The sequence below is a fragment of the Danio rerio genome, chromosome 20 (assembly GCF_052040795.2).
Source record: "Danio rerio strain M-AB ecotype USA chromosome 20, GRCz13ab, whole genome shotgun sequence".
NCBI lineage: Eukaryota > Metazoa > Chordata > Actinopteri > Cypriniformes > Danionidae > Danio > Danio rerio.
The window spans coordinates 51,430,783-51,450,164 of NC_141040.1; the positions used below are offsets into that span (position 1 = coordinate 51,430,783).

The 19,382-nt window shown below is 37.5% G+C and overlaps 1 protein-coding gene and 1 long non-coding RNA gene across 4 annotated transcripts in view; both read left to right on the plus strand.

The window, feature by feature from the left end:
* LOC147839473 (uncharacterized) overlaps nucleotides 1-19,382 on the plus strand; it is a 503,025-nt gene that overhangs the window by 185,339 nt on the left and 298,304 nt on the right. The window lies entirely within an intron of this gene.
* Nucleotides 2,728-19,382, plus strand: part of rab10 (RAB10, member RAS oncogene family) — a 36,292-nt gene continuing 19,637 nt past the window's right edge. For 2 of the 3 annotated variants that reach the window (XR_015517561.1, XR_015517562.1), the window contains exon 1: nucleotides 2,728-3,340. Coding sequence is in view for 1 of the 3 variants with exons in the window: in NM_001002566.1 (NP_001002566.1) it covers nucleotides 3,214-3,340 (127 nt within the window). In the remaining 2 variants the exon portion in view is untranslated. 3 annotated transcript variants of the gene reach the window in all.

Genomic DNA, 19,382 nt, shown 5'->3' on the forward strand with positions numbered 1-19,382 from the left:
AATATGATCATATCACCCCAATTTTATCCTCCTTACACTGGCTGCCTGTTAAGTTTTGTATTGAATTTAAAATATTGCTTCTTACATATAAAGCTTGAAATAATCTAGCTCCTGTTTATCTAACCAACCTTCTGTCTCTCTACAATCCAGCTCGCTCTTCAAGATCTCAAAACTCAGAGCTTCTGGTAGTACCTAGAATAGCAAAGTCTAGTAAAGGAGGTCGAGCCTTCTCATTTATGGCTCCTAAACTCTGGGATAGCCTTCCTGATAACGTCCGAGGCTCAGACACAGATTAAAGACCAATCTTTTTAGTAAAGCACACACTCAGGCCATCACTTAGCGGTATGATACATGAATGTGCTCCACACAGGTTTCTGCATCTTGTTTATATACACTATGAACAGCAGCTACGCTAATTATTCTCTTTATTCTCCAATTCCTAAACCTGGGGATACTCATCCTGAGGCCCTCAGACAATGCAGCGCAACTGATTCGATCCAAGACTAGCGACGAGATGTTCCCAAGATTTCCATATCCTGGACCAGCCCGTATTCTGAGCAGCTGCTGTGGTGGTCATGGAGGAGCATGAGACTGATTTCTGTGACAGTCCAGGGACACTCCAGCTTCCAGCCTCCGGCACCTTGACTGCAGCTCTACACAAGATGTTTGGCCAGGGGAGAAATGGTCGTGCCCAACTGAGCCTGATTTCTCTCAAGGTTTTTTAATTCTTCACTTTTGTCAATAGTATTTTTTTCCTCGTCGCTGTCGCCACTGGCTTGCATGGTTGGGGATCTGTAGAGCTGTGCATCGATGTATTTGGACTCTCAGTAGTGACTATTAAACCACACTAAACTGAACTAAACTTAAACACTGAAAACTGAACTACACTGTTTCAGTTTACTATGATCTTATGAAGCTGTTTTGACACAATCTACATTGTAAAAGCGCTATACAAATAAAGGTGAAATGAATTGAATATAAAGCCATACTGAAACAGTTTGGACCTTACTCACTCATATGTATACAATTTGAATTTCCCTTGACAGTGACACTTGACTTTTAATAGATTATAAATCTTTTCTGTGAGAAGTTATTACTACACTGTAAAAAAGTTGACTCAACTTAAAATTGTAAGGCAACTTGCTGCAGAGCTTTTTTGAGTTGACTCAACATAAATCAAGTCAACTCAAAAAAGATCCGCACTGTCCACAGCAAGTTGCCTTACAATTTGGAACAACAAAAACTGAGTCAACTTTTTTTAACAGTGATACCAAAAAATGCCCTTGTATATTATACATTTGTTTTTGTTGTTACATGGAAACATTCATTCATTATTTTTTTCTTTGGCTTAGTCCTTCTTCATCAGGGGTCACCACAGCGGTGTGAACCGCCAACTTTATAATATATATATATATATATATATATATATATATATATATATATATATATATATATATATATATTAGATTTTGAAAATTTAATAAATTAAATACAGTACAAATCAGAATGAATAAAACCTGTGAATTATTCGCCTCTCTGTTTATTTTTCCCGCAATTTCTGTTTAACAGAGAGCAGATTTTTTCAACACATTATTAAACATAATAGTTTTAATAACTCATTTCTAATAACTGATTTATTTTATCTTTGCCATGATGACAGTGAATAATATTTGACTAGATACTTTTCAATACACTTCTATACAGCTTAAAGTGACAAAGGCTTAACTAGGTTAGTAGGGTAACTAGGCAGGTTAGGGTAATAAGGCAAGTTACTGTATAACGATGGTTTATTTCTGTAGACTATCGAAAAAAAACAAAACATTGGGGGCTAATAACATTAACCCTACAATGGTTTTTAAAAAAACGTAAAGTGTGTTTTATTCTAGCTGAAATAAAACAAATAGGGTAAGGGGCTAATAATATTGACCTTAAAATGGATTTAATAAAATTAAATTGCTTTTATTCTAGCCAAAATAAAAATAAGACTTTCTCCAGAAGAAAAAGTATTATAGGAAATACTGCGAAAAATTCCTTGCTCTAGTTAAACGTAATTTGGTTAATATATATATTTATAATTTTATATATATATATATATATATATATATATATATATATATATATATATATATATATATATATATATATATATATATATTTATTAAACAGGAAAACTAATAATTTTGACTTTAATATACATATATAAATCAGGAGTCCGTGTGCATTTAGTCATTTTGTAAATTGAAACCTACATGGGCACAAACAAGTGCTATTTTAAATTGCATTGTTTAAACATATACAGTACCATGCCAGTATTATGGTATTTATATGTTCAAAGTAGCACAGTACCACGTTTCAGCATTGTCAGCGGATAACTTTAGCCCTGTCGTATAGAAGTGCTCTGAAACGGACACACCCGTGCTGCTGACATCACCGGCTTTGACTCAACATCTGGATTCGTCCCGGTGACCCAATCGCACCTAGCGGCGCTGCTCCGGGCTGACGGAAATCGACTGTCGGGCCACGAAGCACCGTTTACGGGCCAAATTCTGGGCTGCGCCAGCTGCATTCGCCCTCCCCGAAAAGCTACGTCAATGATGCCCTCATGTCTCCGGACGGTTGACGGTTGTCCAATCAGCGTCCGAGATGGTTTTGAAAAACGGCGCTTTTAGCCAATCACAAAGCCAAGCACTGACGTAGGGGCGGGAAGAGAGGCGTGGCTCTGAATCCTAGGGTGTCGCCGTGGTGGCTCCATTCGAAGGCGACGGCGGTTGGTCGGTCGTCAGTGTGTTTGTCCTCTTCTAAACTCAACAAACGGACCCGGTGAAGAGTGTCGGTTCGGTACCAGCTGTCAAACGAGATTCGTCCGATTCGGCATCGCTGGGATGAAGCGGAATATCTTTCATTTGAATCAGATCGCTGGTGTAGTTTGAAGAAAGAGAGAGAGAGAGTCGGGCGGAGGAGCCATTTTGTCCCGACAGTGTGAGAGAAAGAAAGACAAAGACATTAAAAACACCGAACAGCACACTTTGAGAGGATACACACGTCTTAAACGTCTCCCTTGGAGTACAAGAAGAGCCTGCGGAGGAAATTAAAGTAATTCAGCTCCGAAGAGACTGTCCGGTGTGTGTTTTCGGATAACACACGCACACTTTCCCTTTAACACACACTCAGTCTCTGTCCGTTTCTCTTCAGTGTGTGTTTATAAGAGCTCAGATGGCGAAGAAGACCTATGATCTGCTCTTTAAACTGCTCTTGATTGGCGATTCTGGGGTGGGAAAGACCTGCGTGCTGTTCCGATTCTCCGATGACGCCTTCAACACCACCTTTATCTCCACTATAGGTGGGTATCACGCCCGAGCCTACCCGGCATGAGGGTTTTATTAACTGTTTCACATGAGAAATGCTGTCAAAAATGTGTGTGTGCGGATGCTAGGCCTTGATTCTAGGCTTTAGCATGCTAACCGGCTAACTGTTTCACATCAGCTGAGTGAATCACCTGAAATCGGTTGATTCAGAATCATGTTGTAACGTTAGACTTGTGCAGGTTGTTTTGGTTGTCTGATAAAGGCTGTCTTGTTCATCTGTCTCTTTAGATCAGCGTTGGAGCAGTAGTTGAGTTAAAGTTTGATGCAACATGCGGGTTGACTGACAAATAATAATTTGATGTCAGAAGCATAGACTGAAAGAGTTGGCAGTGTTTTATATCTAATAATGATCTTGTTCCAGATAAGATCAAAACATGGTTTTTGGTTAAAGTTAAATGTTTAAGTGGAATGCTAAAATGAATTAAACACCCCATTCCATCAATCATCAGGGTTAAACCTATTAACAGACTGGCACAAAACACAAATACAGGTTAAATAGCGCGTTTGTCTTGTGAATATGTTAAAATAATCGATCATAAGTTATTTTTTAAAGCATAAACAATTCATTAATGTGGCGTCATCGGCTGCGTTGCTGCGCATGCGCGAGACGGCTCATGCCAATGTACTGGTTGCCTAACTGTTTTCTCCACGCTAAACCTGTCATTTCAGTAGCTCGTTGTGTTTTCCGTATGATATCATGGGAAAGTCACATTCGAGATGGGATTTTGGCGGTTTATGGGTGTTTGCTGTAGTTATTAGTCAGGTATGAGAGCTGCAAAAAATCTCTTGCATAGAAAAAACTGCTGCCATTGTGTCACTGTGCTAAACAATTACAATATTTTATGCCAAGGTTTTTCCAAGGTACTTTCTGACTGGCCAGAGTCCAATTTTCCATGGTGCTGAAAAGATGATCATTCTTAAAATGTGATTTGTTCTATTTAAAGGTAAAATTAATTTTCTTTTTGGCACTTGTTTGTTTGACCCTTTTAACGGCAATATCTGTTTCCTAACCGATATTGAGGTAAAATTGGTTTTATATTCACACATTCATTCAGTTACAACTTGTGACTCACTCTTATATTGTTTACTGTTATACTTTAAATATTCTGTCTGAAATTGCATTGACTTTAAAGCATAATTAGCACTATTTAATTAACTGTGAACAATGTTGTATCCTATTTTGATAGTGAGTAGCTGCTAATATGTTGTCAGTAGACCATTAAGATATTGCAAAAAATATTTTTCTGAAATTTAATCATTAAGGAGAAAGTCAGAATGTGTGAATGAATGTAAAACCAACTTTACCCCAATCTGACCCATATCATTGAACATGCATTGAACGGTAACCGGTTTTAAGGTATACCATGGTTTTGAAAAGTCAAGGTTTTAAAACCGTAAAAATGTTCTCTTATATTATTCCTAAGGTATTTTTATGTTTTGTTTTTTATGACCATTTTAATGAGGGTTTTTTTAGGGTAACAGTAGAAAAGGAACCTCCACACATCACAAGCTACTGGTCAGTCCATGATTCAGGAAACATCTGAAAAACAAATCTCTTATACACCCAACTTCCAACCTGCTGTAGAGCTGAACAGTGCCGTGGCTTTACTGTATATCCACAGAAAAGAAAGATATCCAAAGATGCCTTTTCAAGTAATTAAAATAGCATAAGTTATTTAAATGATTTAGCCTGACATTTATTGTTTCAAAATATTTTAAATGTAAAAAACATACCATGTTCAATGGGGGAAAAAGTTGTTGTTTTTAGACAGACATTTAAAAAGAACATATTTTAGAGAAGCAATTACAATACCGTAATATCGTGAAACTTTTCACGATATTACGGTATTGTAATTGCTTCTCTAAAATATGTAATATTTTTACCCAAGGTTATCATACCGTCAGAATCTTATACCGGCCCATGCCTAGTCCCAAAAAGATGGTCCTCACGGATGCTGGTCATTTGATGCAATGGTTTCAACATCCTCTCCTCACAGTTTCTCAATATTCAAATGCCTACAAGTCAAATGAAGTGAGTTTTAATGAGAAGTACGTCATAGATCACAGGAACATATTCTTACCATGGCGTGGGTAGATGTCATTTAGCAGATGCTCTTGAGCTCATTTATGTATGGCAGGGTCATTTTGCTGGGGGTAACAGGAGATCTCCGTCCACACCACTTCATGGGTCAAATTTAGACACAGCCGGCCTTGTGTGTTTGTCTTAAAGGAATAGTTCACCCAAAAATTTTAACTTCCCATTATTTTCTCATACTCAAGGCATCTTAAGTGGATTTTCCATTTTTTTTAAAAGACTACCAATCAGAGTTATATCAAATAATATTCGTTGCAGGCGTTTAATAACCATGAACAGTGGCTGTGGTTTTAGAGGTTCAGAAAGCACATTCATCCATTTATAAATGTAATCCAAAAGTAGACTCATGATGTAGAACACTGACAGACATACAGCAAGCTGTATGACAAGAATTGGCTATGCTATGCTAAGCGTTTTGTAATGTCGTGCTTTGTATCTCGACTCATTATTGTGTGTGAGCAACTGTCAGAAGTCAGTGAGTTTAGAAAGTTGTTGAAACTGACATTTTTGTTACAAAAACCCATTGGTTCACTTTAGATTAGAAGGCATTTATTAACCCACTGGAGTCATATGGAAAGCTGTTATTATTGATGAGTGTGTTTTTAAAAGAGATTCAAACGCATCACTGCCATTACAAAGTTCAGAAGAGCAAGGATATTTAGTCACCTTAGAATTATATGGTTCTAGCTAACGTTTTTGTCAAAATTGAGTTATTGACATATTCTTATTAAATGACAACTTATTTACATTATGGGATGTTTTTTATAAGTTGTTTACATTTTAAGACTTTTTATTTAAAAAAGCAAATCTTACACGCATACTGTTTGCTATGAAATGCAAAAACTTTAAAGCTCAACATTTCAAAATCATTCAGAACACAGATAGAACCTTATAATTCCAAGGTGACGATTTGTTAAAGTCTGCATGAAATCTAAATTTACATTGTTTGTTTTTTGTAGCTCAAATTGTTATTATTAAGTTAAATAATTAATCCATACAAGTTAGTCCACTTAAAGTGTTTTGGTAATATTTATTTATAGCAGAGATGCAGAAAGTTGGCCCATTGTAACTTTTGAATTGGCCCACTATCCCATCAGAGAAGAATTAAGGCTGATTTATACTTCTGCGTCAAGGGCATGCGTGTGCTCCGGCGCATCTTGCCCGTAAACACGTAGTCCTCGACGAGGTTGTCACTGATATGCACCTTTCAAAAAATGTAACTACACGTTGCAATGACGGTTATCACAAGCTCTATGATTGGTCAGCTTGGCATAGCTGATGGATATGGGCGGGGCTGAGAACTGTGCAGGCCTGATGGAGCGAGTGTTTACAAGTGTCGAGTCCCGTGAAGGAGCTCCAGGTGGAATCTTTTGTTTTGTGTTTACCTAATAATTAAATTTATTGCACATCCACCGGTTCCCACCTCGAACAAGTTAAACTACATCTACATTAATGTAGCGTTCAGAAAAAACAAAATAGCAGCAAAACTTTTCACAGAGGAACATAAACACCTACTGCCAGCTAGCATTTCGGAGGTGTTATTGCAGAGCAAACCAAACAGCGCGCAGAAGTATAAATGCACAGCAGCGCAAAGGAATGCGCCTTGGGTTACGATGATCACTCGATGCAGAAGTATAAACCAGGCTTTAAAATTGAAGGTTGTGGCGAATTCCTTCAACAGAGATCATCATTTCTAAGTTAACATAATTTCCATTTGTTTAATTGTTGAGCTACAAAAAATCAACTGAAATTAATTGATTCAATTAAATGTGCATAAAGTAGATTCTTAAAAATGCAAAAACTATCACTCGAAGATAGGAAAAAAATATAGTGTATTTAGCATTGAACACCATTGTGTTATAAATGTGTTTGTTTATATTTTTAATGTAAGAAGTAAAACGTATAATTATTAATATGACTGTAGTATTTTTTTCAAATTATTTTTCAACATTAATAAATTAGGAATGCACCTTGGCAGCTATAATGTAATAGTTTGGTATATTTAATTTTGACCCACGCTCTCAATCAAGTTTGGGTTTTGGCCCTTTATAAGAAAATGTTTGAGCACTCCTAATTTAAGGTCTGACCATTTTCTTCTGTCTTTGGAGTGGCGTTCTTTTCTGTTAGCAACTGTATATTAATATGAATAACCACGCCCCTCTTACCATTAGATTGCTATGAGGTAATGATGCACAAAAGAAAGCCCCACCCCCTTCTCATTATTTCATTTCAGTTGTATGTAAATCAACATACTGAAATAAATCTCAGGAACTTCCTGTTTGCATGGACATTAATAATGGACAAAAAGATTGTGTTATAAAAAAGGTTTATAGTTTCAAAAGAGCTTGAGTGTGTGTAAATTATGGGCTAATTTTCTTTTTTGGGCATACCATTCTTTACAGCAAGCTTTAATGTGCAACATGAAAGATACTTAATATAATTAATTTCATTAAGTGTGACGGGTAGTCATTATTAAAATATTCCTCTTGCCTTTTGTCTGTTTATAGAAGGTTATTGGCCTGTGACTCATGCGATGAATGTTGAAGCTTGTTCCTGAACAGAAAAAAAAATCAAAACTGACCCAGTTTACTTGGATAAAACACGTTCCTGGTTTTTCTAAGCTATACTGTGAATGATTCATCAGCACGTTACACCAAAGAAAAGCATTTGATATAAAATGAGGGCCTGGTTCATAACTTCTGAAATGACATTACATTTTCGTTGGCAGTCATTGAGTAATTATTAATAAAAAAATAAGTACATTTCTGAAACACCTTTAATCAATTGTATATATCTTTAATACCAAATATAAAGCTGAATAGAGTCATTGCTCGAGTTTTAAACTGAAAATGATCCTGTTTGGCAATGAAAACAAACATTGACCTGGTTTCTGGTCATACAAGGGTGTGTGCATGACCTTTACGATGGTGTTTTTTTATCTCATGACTGTTCTTGGCGTGTCAGGTGACCACATCACACCTGTGGCTTCCTGTTGCTATCACCAAGTGTGTGTGATCAGGTGGCAGAGTTGTGAATTATGTCAGCACGAGGTTGATGCTTTGATATGTCAGGAAACTGGTTAAAATGAACAGAAGTTGACACCTATAACTTGATACTCCTTTCTGAAAACAGGAAATGCAGCCTCTACTTCTAATGTACATTGCCGGAATAATTTTTCATGTTGTGGCCCATTTCCAGTGGTAAGGTATGGTATGGGTCAGCATGGGTCACCTTTAACAGGCCTGCGTTTCCACTGCCAAAAGGGTACCAATGGAGCACTTCTCACAAAGCAGATGCTTTATACTCATAAATACGAGTGTATTAATGTTCATCACTAACTTTTCAATGAACATGATTTGATTATAACTGTCGATCAATGATATAAATATAAAATTGCAACATATATGAACACATACAGCCTCTTACAGTCTCCGATATGTTATCATTTAAAGAAAAACCGCACACAGCATACATTTAGGCCTTATTTGGGTTCAAAAACAACACGCAACATAGCCCACAGTCAGTTCAAACCTCTCATCTGTGTCTGTAATCTTCACCAGCACGTGTAACCTATGTTAATAAGAAATTTCGTCATTTCTAGTTCATAATACTCTAAAAGGTGATGATAGTAGTTAAACATGGCAGTTTGTACATGTTTTAGGTTGCAGAAAGAATCATTAGTTGCTCAGTTTTTTCTGGCTTCTCCTTTGTTTTGTCGCTCTTTACTCTCGCGTTTGTCTGTTTCTGAAAAGATCGGTTGTCAGAAGCACTTCAATAATCACACACATGTAATTAATATGAGCTCAAGAAGATTGTTATTTTAAATATAGATACGCGATCGCGAACTCTCTCGAGAAAGTCAACCACTCACACTTTTAGACGGGTTCATAAAACAACAACAACAGGACACTGCAGATTTTTTCTCTCCTTGGCTTTGTGTCTGTTTATCAAGACAATGACAAGGTTTGTTTGATCTCGGGTCGACCATGGCTTGTTATTATATGTATATATTATTACAATGTAATGTCTCGGCTGTGTTTTTAAAAATAGTGGTTCCTTGCTTTTCATTCTCCTGCTTCTGCTAGTGACGTATTTCTGTAAACCAATAGCGTTCAGCTACCCTTTTTTCTTGCTAGGTACTCTTTGCAAACGATACCCAAAAAGTGGTACAGTATGTAGGCATGGGCTGGTATAAGTTTAACAGTGTGATAACCTTGGATATAAATTTCACGGTATTACAGTATTGAGATTACTGCTCTAAAACACATTCTTTTTAAATGTCTGCCTAAAAAACAAAACGTTTTTGCCTTTGTACTCAATACATTTTAATTTGGGAAACATTTAAAATATTTTGAAACAGTAAACATGTCAGGCTAAATAATGAAAATCAAAAACAACACACAACATAGCCCACAATCAGTGCAAACCTCTCATCTGTGTCTGTAATCTTCACCAGCACATGTGACCTATGTTAATAAGAATTTATATTATTCCTAGTTCATAATACTCCAAAAGGTGATGATAGTAGTTAAACATGGCTCAATTTAAAACGGCATCTTTAGAGATGTTTTCTGCTGGAGATACTATTGTCCTAAAAAAAAAAAAAACTGTAAATAAAAAAATTTTCCTGAGACATTAGGAACATTATTGCAGAAAATTTTGACTGTTTCAAAACCTTGACTTTTCCAAACAGCGGTATACCTTGAATGGTATGGTTTGCTTTTAGGTACCCTTTAACAGTGGAAACAGCCATACAAGCATACCAAACCAAACCAAACCGTTCCACTCAGTTGAAACAAGCCGTTATTCCCAATAAATATTTTTTTGCAATCCGTTATATATAAAAAAAAGTGATTTCTTCAGAAAAGAAATAGTCCTGCCTTGGGGTTTTCGTTCAACATACTATCAGTGTTATAAAAATAATATAAGATATTTCATGCTGACTTTAAGTGTAATTCTCTCATCGTCTTACTGGCGTTCCAGAGCCCTAAAATATTCACCGGAAACTCCCTTCAGTCCCAAGAGAAAGATAACCTTACACGCTTAAACACAAACACACACCTTGACCATATTTGCACTATTAAACGCTTGATTTATTCTCGTATAAACTTCTGAGGGCTCTGAAAGACACTTTACAAGGCATTTTCTGTCTTTCCCTATTTAAGTCTGGCAGTAGTGCATTCTCTCCCTTTGATTGACAGGATCTTGGCTCACTTGGGTGGAGCTTCAGTCTTGACTCTTGAGGGGGCCCCACAGCTGCAGAGGCTCACGGGAAGGGGTCTGATTGGCTGCTTGTCAGGAAGCCTTCCTTGTCATTTGTTTTAAGAACTTGTATAACCCAAGTTTTTAAATTTTTTGAAGGGCTTTACAATCCACTGTAGGCCAGACAGTACTCCTAAGAATCATTTAGTCGCTCTTGTATCACTTAAAATGGGTGTTTATATACTTTGTTGATGTAGTCCTCATTAACTTGCATTATTTAAAACTGGGTAGATAGGAAATTCTTGAAAATGTGTATTTTATTTAATGATGAGGGTGATAATTGTTCCTTTAAAAGGGTGTTTGTGGCATTATTGTGGCTCAAACTTAATACTCTTATAGCTTAAAGTACCTGACAGCTGTGTGTGTGAGAAAGCGAGAGAGAGTCCAGTCAAAAGTCCTTTGACTTGTTTCCAGAGGTTAAACCATGAGTGTGTGTGTTGTTCATCTGTATTTATATTCTCATGTTCGTTCACATCAGCAAAGTTTGCTCTTTTTATGCTCTTTGTGTCTCTGTGGTGGTTTGTGTGTATTGTGTGAGAGTGACTCAGACTTTGGCTGCTCGTTTGTGTATCATTTCAAAAGCGGCTCCCACCCATAGTGCAGCTGTGTGTGTGTGAGAGAGAGAGAGTTCTGCTTAGCATTACTGCTAAATAGATTAGTACATTTCTCTACATGTTATGAAGTAACTTGATGTAACATGAATTGGTGCCAGAAATGTTTGTCAATGTTCTATAGTTTGGCATACGAGTACTGAGAGAGTAGTACAGCATGTAGTTATATGTGTGATGTCAGATGCGAGTGCTGCTTGATTCATTTGAAAAAGATACATTTACATTTAGTTCTGGCTGGGCGAAATGGCAAAAAAAAATTATCACAATAAATTTTTTTTACATCAGTCGATATTGATAATTATCACAATATATGACATCTTTATATCTATTAATTTTAAATACAATTCAGCATGCTAATCTCTTTGTGCTTGTACTAATCTCTTTGTAGAATGTACCGCTTGATCACGCTCACTATAGTTGTTAAACGTGATATTTAGTTAATCTTAAGTCTCCATCTAACGACTTTTCGGTCTTTTGAATCTATCAGGTAACGAGTCACAGCATCAGTACACTGCTTCAATCTTTCGCATTCACGTTTGTACTTAGTAAGTTTAGCGAAAACCTCAGATACTGTTGGTTGGGCACCTTTTTTACCAAGTTCAGTGTTTCCACTGTGTTTCCAAAGTGATTTTTTCCAGTTGTGGCGGCACAGATCTTGTGCGCTCTCAAACAAACGCTGCTGAGTGCGATTTAGTGCGTTTATGTAACGAGTATGCAAAAAAAAAAAAAAGTTTTGAATGAGAAGCTGTAATGTAGCTGTGGCGGGATCAATTTTGGCGTGGCGCCCCGCCATGGAAAAATGAATGTAGCGGAAACCATGAAGTTTGTTGACGCCATTATAACCATGCAGATCACTCTGCTTATTCATACCAGAGTCCTGCTGAAAAAGTGGTTGACAGGAGGTAATTTGTGTGTAACTTATCTTTATTTATTTATGATTTGGTTATAGGTAAAATAAAGACCATGTGTGTCAGGTTGTGGAAACAGTAGGCTACAAATAATTAATTAGTTGTAAATTAATTAATTATTTATAAATAATTAATTCACCACTTCCTATGATGACGATGCCATCGTCCATCACGATGTTCCACAATTAATCAACATCCCCCAACTCTAAAAAGAATCTTAATTATTTTTCAGCATTTACTGTTCAAGTTTAACAACTAATGACATTACCCGATTGTATATTGCATAATAACCCTAAGTTATTGTATATTATTGTTCAACATCAGTAAAAAACTGTGAAACCGGTTCGAAACTAGTAAAAGGTGAGCTAATGGTGACATAATTTTCAGTTTTGGATAAACTATGCTTTTAATGGTGAATATATGGTGAAATTAAGACAATATATTTTATTTTGGGATGCTAACGATTACTTGATCTATTGATTGTTAAAAACACTTGAATCGATAGACCTTAATCGATGACTGATTAAGCATGGACATTTAAATGTTAAGTTATGCTTTGTGCTGTGAGATGCATCCACGCATTGCATAATCAAGTGTTCACAGATTACCTTACCTTATGAAATCGCCTTCTTGACATTGCATGTTGCAGGATACATGAAAGCCTGTTATATGTAGATCGCGATTATGTCCATGGGCGTTTTAACTAATTTCTATCTGACAGACTGGCACGAATAGACCTATGTTCAAGTGAGTATAAAGACATATTTGTCATTCACCAAACCTTTTTGGAGAAAATGTGCTGGACAAGATTCAATCTAGCACATATGTTTCGCTCTATTGTGATCATGATCACAATTATTTTGATCAAAATTGTAATCGTGATTATTTAAAATGATAATCAAGCCATATTACCAAAAATTCTTTGACATGCATATTATATATAGTTTTTTCTCCCTTCAAATAAGGTTGTTATCACGTCTGGACATTTCAAAGATCATGAAATTGCACGATTCTCAATGCCGAAGCAGAATGGGACAAAGTTTACAAAAAGTTCTCAAAATATGGAAAAGAATAATAAAAAAAATACAACAGATTAAAAATAAACTAATTAAACTGTGCTTTAAATATCTTCACTGTAAGACCTGGTTTTCTTATTTAACATAAAAATGTACATGATTTTACAAAATTTCTTGTAAATCTGAGCTTTGCGGTTGAATAAATGCAGACTGCTTGAAGGATGTACGCAATAATAATTTCATGTTGATTAGTGACTTTTCGTAGGTAATTGTTCGTTAATTGTATTTGGATTAATTGGAGAGCCATAGCATAGCCACTTTAACATGTAATGTATAAGGGAATTACCAACCTACGTCACACAGGTTCTAACCACGCATAACGGTTGCAACAAAAGACCGGTTGCAATAGCAAACATGTCCTGTTGTGCGGTAGGATGCCAAAATCGAAAGTCCAAAAGTAGAAAACTTGCATTTCACCATACGCTACACTGCTTTAAATGCCAACCAAAGATGTCTTTGGCTAATAGACATTAGAAGAGCTGAATGGAGTGAAGAACTAATTAAAAAATGCTTGACTCAGTTCACATTTCATATCAGGTAAGTTCACGCTATGCTGAATCTTACGCATTACTTGTTTTTGATTGGGGCAATGATTTCAGCAAAAACAGTTAAATATTGTGAATTAAACTGCGGACACTGAATGCTTAGAATTAAATGTAAAAATGTAAGTTCATATACCCTGCCGTACAGGTGCAGTTTGCTGTCAGAATGCAGTTGTTGTGCTTGTTGATGATTACCCAGGCGTTGTATAGCTCTGTGTTCTTTCCTAGTCTTTACCTAGGCAGGAACTCTGTTTTTAGCACTGCAAAGTTTTAAATCTGGTAATCATGGAACATTATATCTTGCACACGACCACACAGAACAAAATTGTTGGCATCCAAAGACTTGTAGGCCTTGAACTTCTCTCTTGTAAAATCACTTGGAGTTTCAGTGGGGTAGTTGTAAATTTCAGGCTGGATGCTTGGCCATTTCCTCTTATCCAATATCCATTGGGAGGGTGCTATCGCAAATGGACCTCTCAGACAAACGCCGCTCACTTTAACGTTAATTTTGCCGAATAACTGTGCTTATCACTGAGTGAGAAGCTGTTATAATACGCTGAAAGCATTATGTAAATAATATATATAATATGTAATCAATATAACTTAGCTCTAACAAACTCTGTGCCGCATCGGATGTCATTCCCTCACTGTAAATGCTAGCGCTCCAGTTTTTTTTCTGCAACTTCTCTGAGCTCACATCCTTAAAGAGCCCATATTATGGGTTTTTGAAAATTCCCCTCCATGTAGTGTGTAACACAGCTCTAAGTGAAGTGAAGTATCCAGCTAAGGCTTAAATCTGTAAGAATACAGTGTTTAAAACTGTTGATTCATCTATAAAAGAGTCGATTCATAGTGCTTCAAACGAGTCGCCTTGATATCGACTCATTAGGTGTTTCGCCATGACGTACGAACGAAACAAAGTTTTTCACGTGCACGCGCAAACCCGGGAGATTTCAAACCTGAGGCCCCGCCCTCTGACGCAGTAACCCAGACACACACACACACACACACCCACAAACACACGCACACAAACATGCCGGTCGATTGAAGTCACATTGCAGATGGATATATTGAGTCTCTACCCAAAGATGAAACCTCAGCATTATAGCCAAGCAGTTGGAAACTACTGGAAACTTCTGGAAGCTACATGCTACAAAGAATACTTCATCTGCGTTTGTTAAAGGAAGGATCAGTAACTTACTGATGGACATCAGGATGGGTTTCTTCCATTTCTCAAGTGTAAGTACGTGCGGTTAAAGTTGTTGCCTCGTTGACTCTAGCTTGCAAATGTATTTAGTTGTGATTTGTTACTTGTAACCGAGTGTACTGTATCAGGTTAACTGGCTATATTCTCTTATCGCGTGCAAAGTCACGTTAAAAACGTGACGCGTGCTGCTTTGTTTATGGAGCTCCGTGGTAACGTTAGAGGTGTGCATACCCGCGGCTGTCCCCGCGCCAGATTTCTGCGGCGCGGGAATAAATTTCCGAATAAATCGCCGGAGCGGTCGGTAACGGGTTTGATTTGGGACGGGAGCGGGCTGCCTGAGAAAGAGAAAGATGTGTCTGCTTGGTGCTTGTGTGTTAGTGCGCACGCGCGCGTATGAGAGAGAGAGAGAGAGAGAGAGAGAGAGAGAGAGAGAGAGAGAGAGAGAGAGAGAGAGAGAGAGAGAGAGAGAGAGAGAGAGAGAGAGAGAGAGAGCGAGAGAGAGAGCGAGAGCTTTATGCTTGGTGCTGTGTGTGTGTTTATATAGATTTTCGGTTTTGTTCTCCCCCGCTCTTTAGCGGGATCGGGCGCGGCGGGCAGAATACGGGGCGGGTTCTAAGGCTAAAACCTGGCGGGTGCGGGCGGAAGCGGGAGCGTTCTCGTCCGGAGGTGTGTGTGTGTGTTTGTGTGTGTGTGGCAGCTAAAATCCACGCCTACACTATCTAGCGTGTATGAACTGTGATTACTTTTTAAATTGCTGATTAGCTATTGGCCATTTCACTCTCTGACTGAAGGCAGTCGACCAATCGCGACAGACTGTCATCGGTCCAATCAGCGCAGATTAGCTTCGCGCTAAGGAGGGGTTTGGGAACAAATGAATCACTGGACGATTCATACAGGAGTCGCTGGGATAATTAGGTAAAAATAAATGCAGATTATAAGACCATGAAAGTGTTTTTTGACCTTGCATGCATATTAGACTGTTGTTGGAGACCCTTACAACCAAGATATGACCCTATTTCATGTATAATATGGGCTCTTTAATGTTTACAAACCGGTAATTTGTCTATACAAAGGCTGTATGTTCGACTGCGCAAGTGCATTAACCAAAGTATACTTGGGTCTTTACTGTGCGGTTTGTCTGGCATCTCAATTGATTCAGTTTGTTACTAGGCAGTTTTTGAGGTGTTGAGTGGTTTAGATGTTTACTGTGTGGTTTCTAGCATGTTTTGGTTACATTTTGGGTGATCAAGTTTGCTGAGGTGGCTTTGATGGATTTCGGTAGTTTAGTTCTCTGGTACATTGCTCATGGTTGATGGATTGTTCTGGGAGTTACTTGTCCAAGTCTCTCTGGAAACATCTTAACTGAAGCTTTTGTGCATCAGAGACAAACACTGGTTTTACCAGTGATTCAGGACATTTTCCAGTGTGAGTTCTGTCTGAATGCTTTTACTGTGCAATTGAGTCATTAAACTCTCAGCGGTTTTACAGATGAACCTTTCCATTCTGTCTGTCTGTCCGTGATGGTCAGTGCTAGTCTCAACAACACACGCTGCTAGTGTTTCCTCTAAACGCTAGAGATCTCTCGACCTTCATCATCACGCTGCTTTCAGTTGAAGGTGTCTCTTAAAAAATAGCATGTTTTTGATTTTAAAATGTTAGAAATGTGCATTTTTTTTGTATAAAGAGTGTTGATTTCTGTTGCAGTGAGTGCTTGGTGATATTTTGCATTTGGAAGAGTCTCCCACGCTAAAAGCCTTGGAGCCAAATATTCACAATATCAGGTTCTTGAAAAGATCTTTCAACAAATTATGATTAAACATCCTACATTTTTACAGTGAATAATGAACATTCAGCCTTTGGATCAAGGCATTAATTAAAAAATTATAATTAGCTAGTGTATTTGCTGAAGATTTAGTGTAAAATAGACCTTAGAGCTACAGGATATTGGAAAAATTGTGATTTTAAAAAATGTATTTATTTGTTTTTCTTCATTGATATATTGTACGATATGAATGTCATTTCCCTTGTTAGCTTGAATAGCTCTATTTGGAAAGAACTCATTACTTTAGACCCCGTTTACGCTCATGTGTTTTAGTTTTAAAACGCATACGTTTTGCTTTGGTTATGCCATCTATCCGAACTACAAGGAGGTTTTTGACCGCCAAAAATGGAGCTTTTTGAAAATGCTGGAGAGGCCATTTGAGACATCTAAAAACGGAGGCGTGGGTGCAGACATTTACCCCAGGGCTCGAAATTGCGACCGTTTTGGCGCTAAAAATTTATTTAATTTATATTTTGGGAGCATTTGTGCGACTGCCTAAAATTGATGTCTTGCGACCAGTTTTCACCGCAGAATGTTCACCAAATGCCTGGAATTAGGGGGCATTCATGCGCTGAGCATCTATGCACCTAAAAACACCAAACGCAGCGCTCAGGAATGGTTTAAAACTGTTGACATGTCAACTTGCTGCAGTAAACAAAGCCAGCAATGCTTGCCCCGCCTTCGTGCTCTTCTTATTAGGGCTGTAGCGATACACTAATCTCACAATACTATACACGATATTCAGCTCACGATAAGATATATATCAGGATATTTAGCCAACGATACGATTCGATACGATTCGATATAATTCGATACGATTCTATATCATTCGATACGCTTACATCATTTTCTGATAGATTGAAAAGAGACAAAGTGATTGTAGTGACATCTTGGAAGTGTTTAATTAAATTGGATTTAATCAATTGAAATAAACTTAAACATCAGACAGCTTGCAAAATAAATGCTGGACAAAATTAAAGATGTGATGAGAAAATTTGTTCCATTTATTGAAACAGTGCAAACTGTAGCTTACAAGCCTTTGAAAAGTAAATAAAGTGCAACATTGCATTTTGCAATTAACAATGGAAAGTTGAAGTGCAAGTGGCCTGTTCTGAACAGTGCCTTTGACATCTTTTTAGCTTGACAAAAAACATGAGGTAGCAAGTCTAGCTGCCATGAAAGTAAACATAGTAGTACCATGGCTTCTCCAAAACATCAAATAATTTTAAGTCACTAAGAACAAATATAGTAGGCAATGGATTCTGTAATTTTCTGCAACCTTGGTGAGGCAGATGGAAACTTGTGGGAACAACCGCCATCGATGTCCAGAGTAGTTTGTTTTGGGTCACGCGGCCGCTGCTGCTTTGGGTCCTCCGTAAGCATTAACTTGTCCGGGTGGTGATGTTTTAAGTGCGCTCGTAAATTTGTGGTATTGCCGGAATATTTAACGTTAGTGCCACATAGCTTACAAAGCATGATGCTTTTATCTAAGTTGTTGCTTTCCTTCTTTTTTTAAAACCAAAATGCTCCCACACATCTGCTTTTAAGCAGGCAGGTGCCATTCTCTGAATATCCACGCTCTTCTTTGGTAAACAGGAAGAGGTAGACATCTGCGTCTGTGTAAAGTTAGTACAGGTAACTTGCTCTACCGCAACACTAGTGGCTGGCTGACCAAATCGCTCTTCCTGCAACGCGAACGGGGGTAAACAACACGGGGGATTTGAAGGGGACGTATGTATCGATACTCGCGGCTAAAAAATCTATACTTTCTTTGGAAAAAAAAATCGATTTATATCGCAGAATCGATAAAATCCTCCAGCCCTACTTCTTATTGGCCCACTACGCTAGAACAGAATGCGAATGGATTGATTAATATCAGTTGTTAATCACTCAGTTCCAATAACTAGGAGCTACAGCCACGAAGACGTAAAGGTCTGGATCAGAGAGAATAAAAACAACACTGGCAGATTTATTTTGATTTCAAATGCAATAAATCTGTTTATATAAAACATGTAGTAATCATAATTTTTGATGGGTGCGACTAAATTTTGTCTGGTGCGCCTACATTTTTAAAATTTTTGCACCGATGCTACCAAAAAAAAAAAAGGGTTAATTTCGGGCCCTGACTAATCTGGTTACGGATTTTTCTCAATATTAAGTAACCTACACAAAGTTCAGTTTTGCATCCTCTCCTTGACTGCTAAACTTTCATTTTAAAAAGTATCTTGCAAACTGCAGCACACACTCAAATGTACGTCTCAACATGCAAAAGTGTTTCTTCATATCATCATAATGTAGTCAAATGTGTAAACAAAGCTGTTTTTAGCTGCGGTTAGCATTTCTGCCTTTAAATGGTAGCGATTTACTTATGTTTTGCTATTGTTTTTTGTCTCTGGAACAAAAGCAGCTACATGAATGCTAAAGTTTTAAATAAAAATGAAACCATCAACCACGTCACTCCCTTTATGTTTACAAATACAATCGCAACCATTTA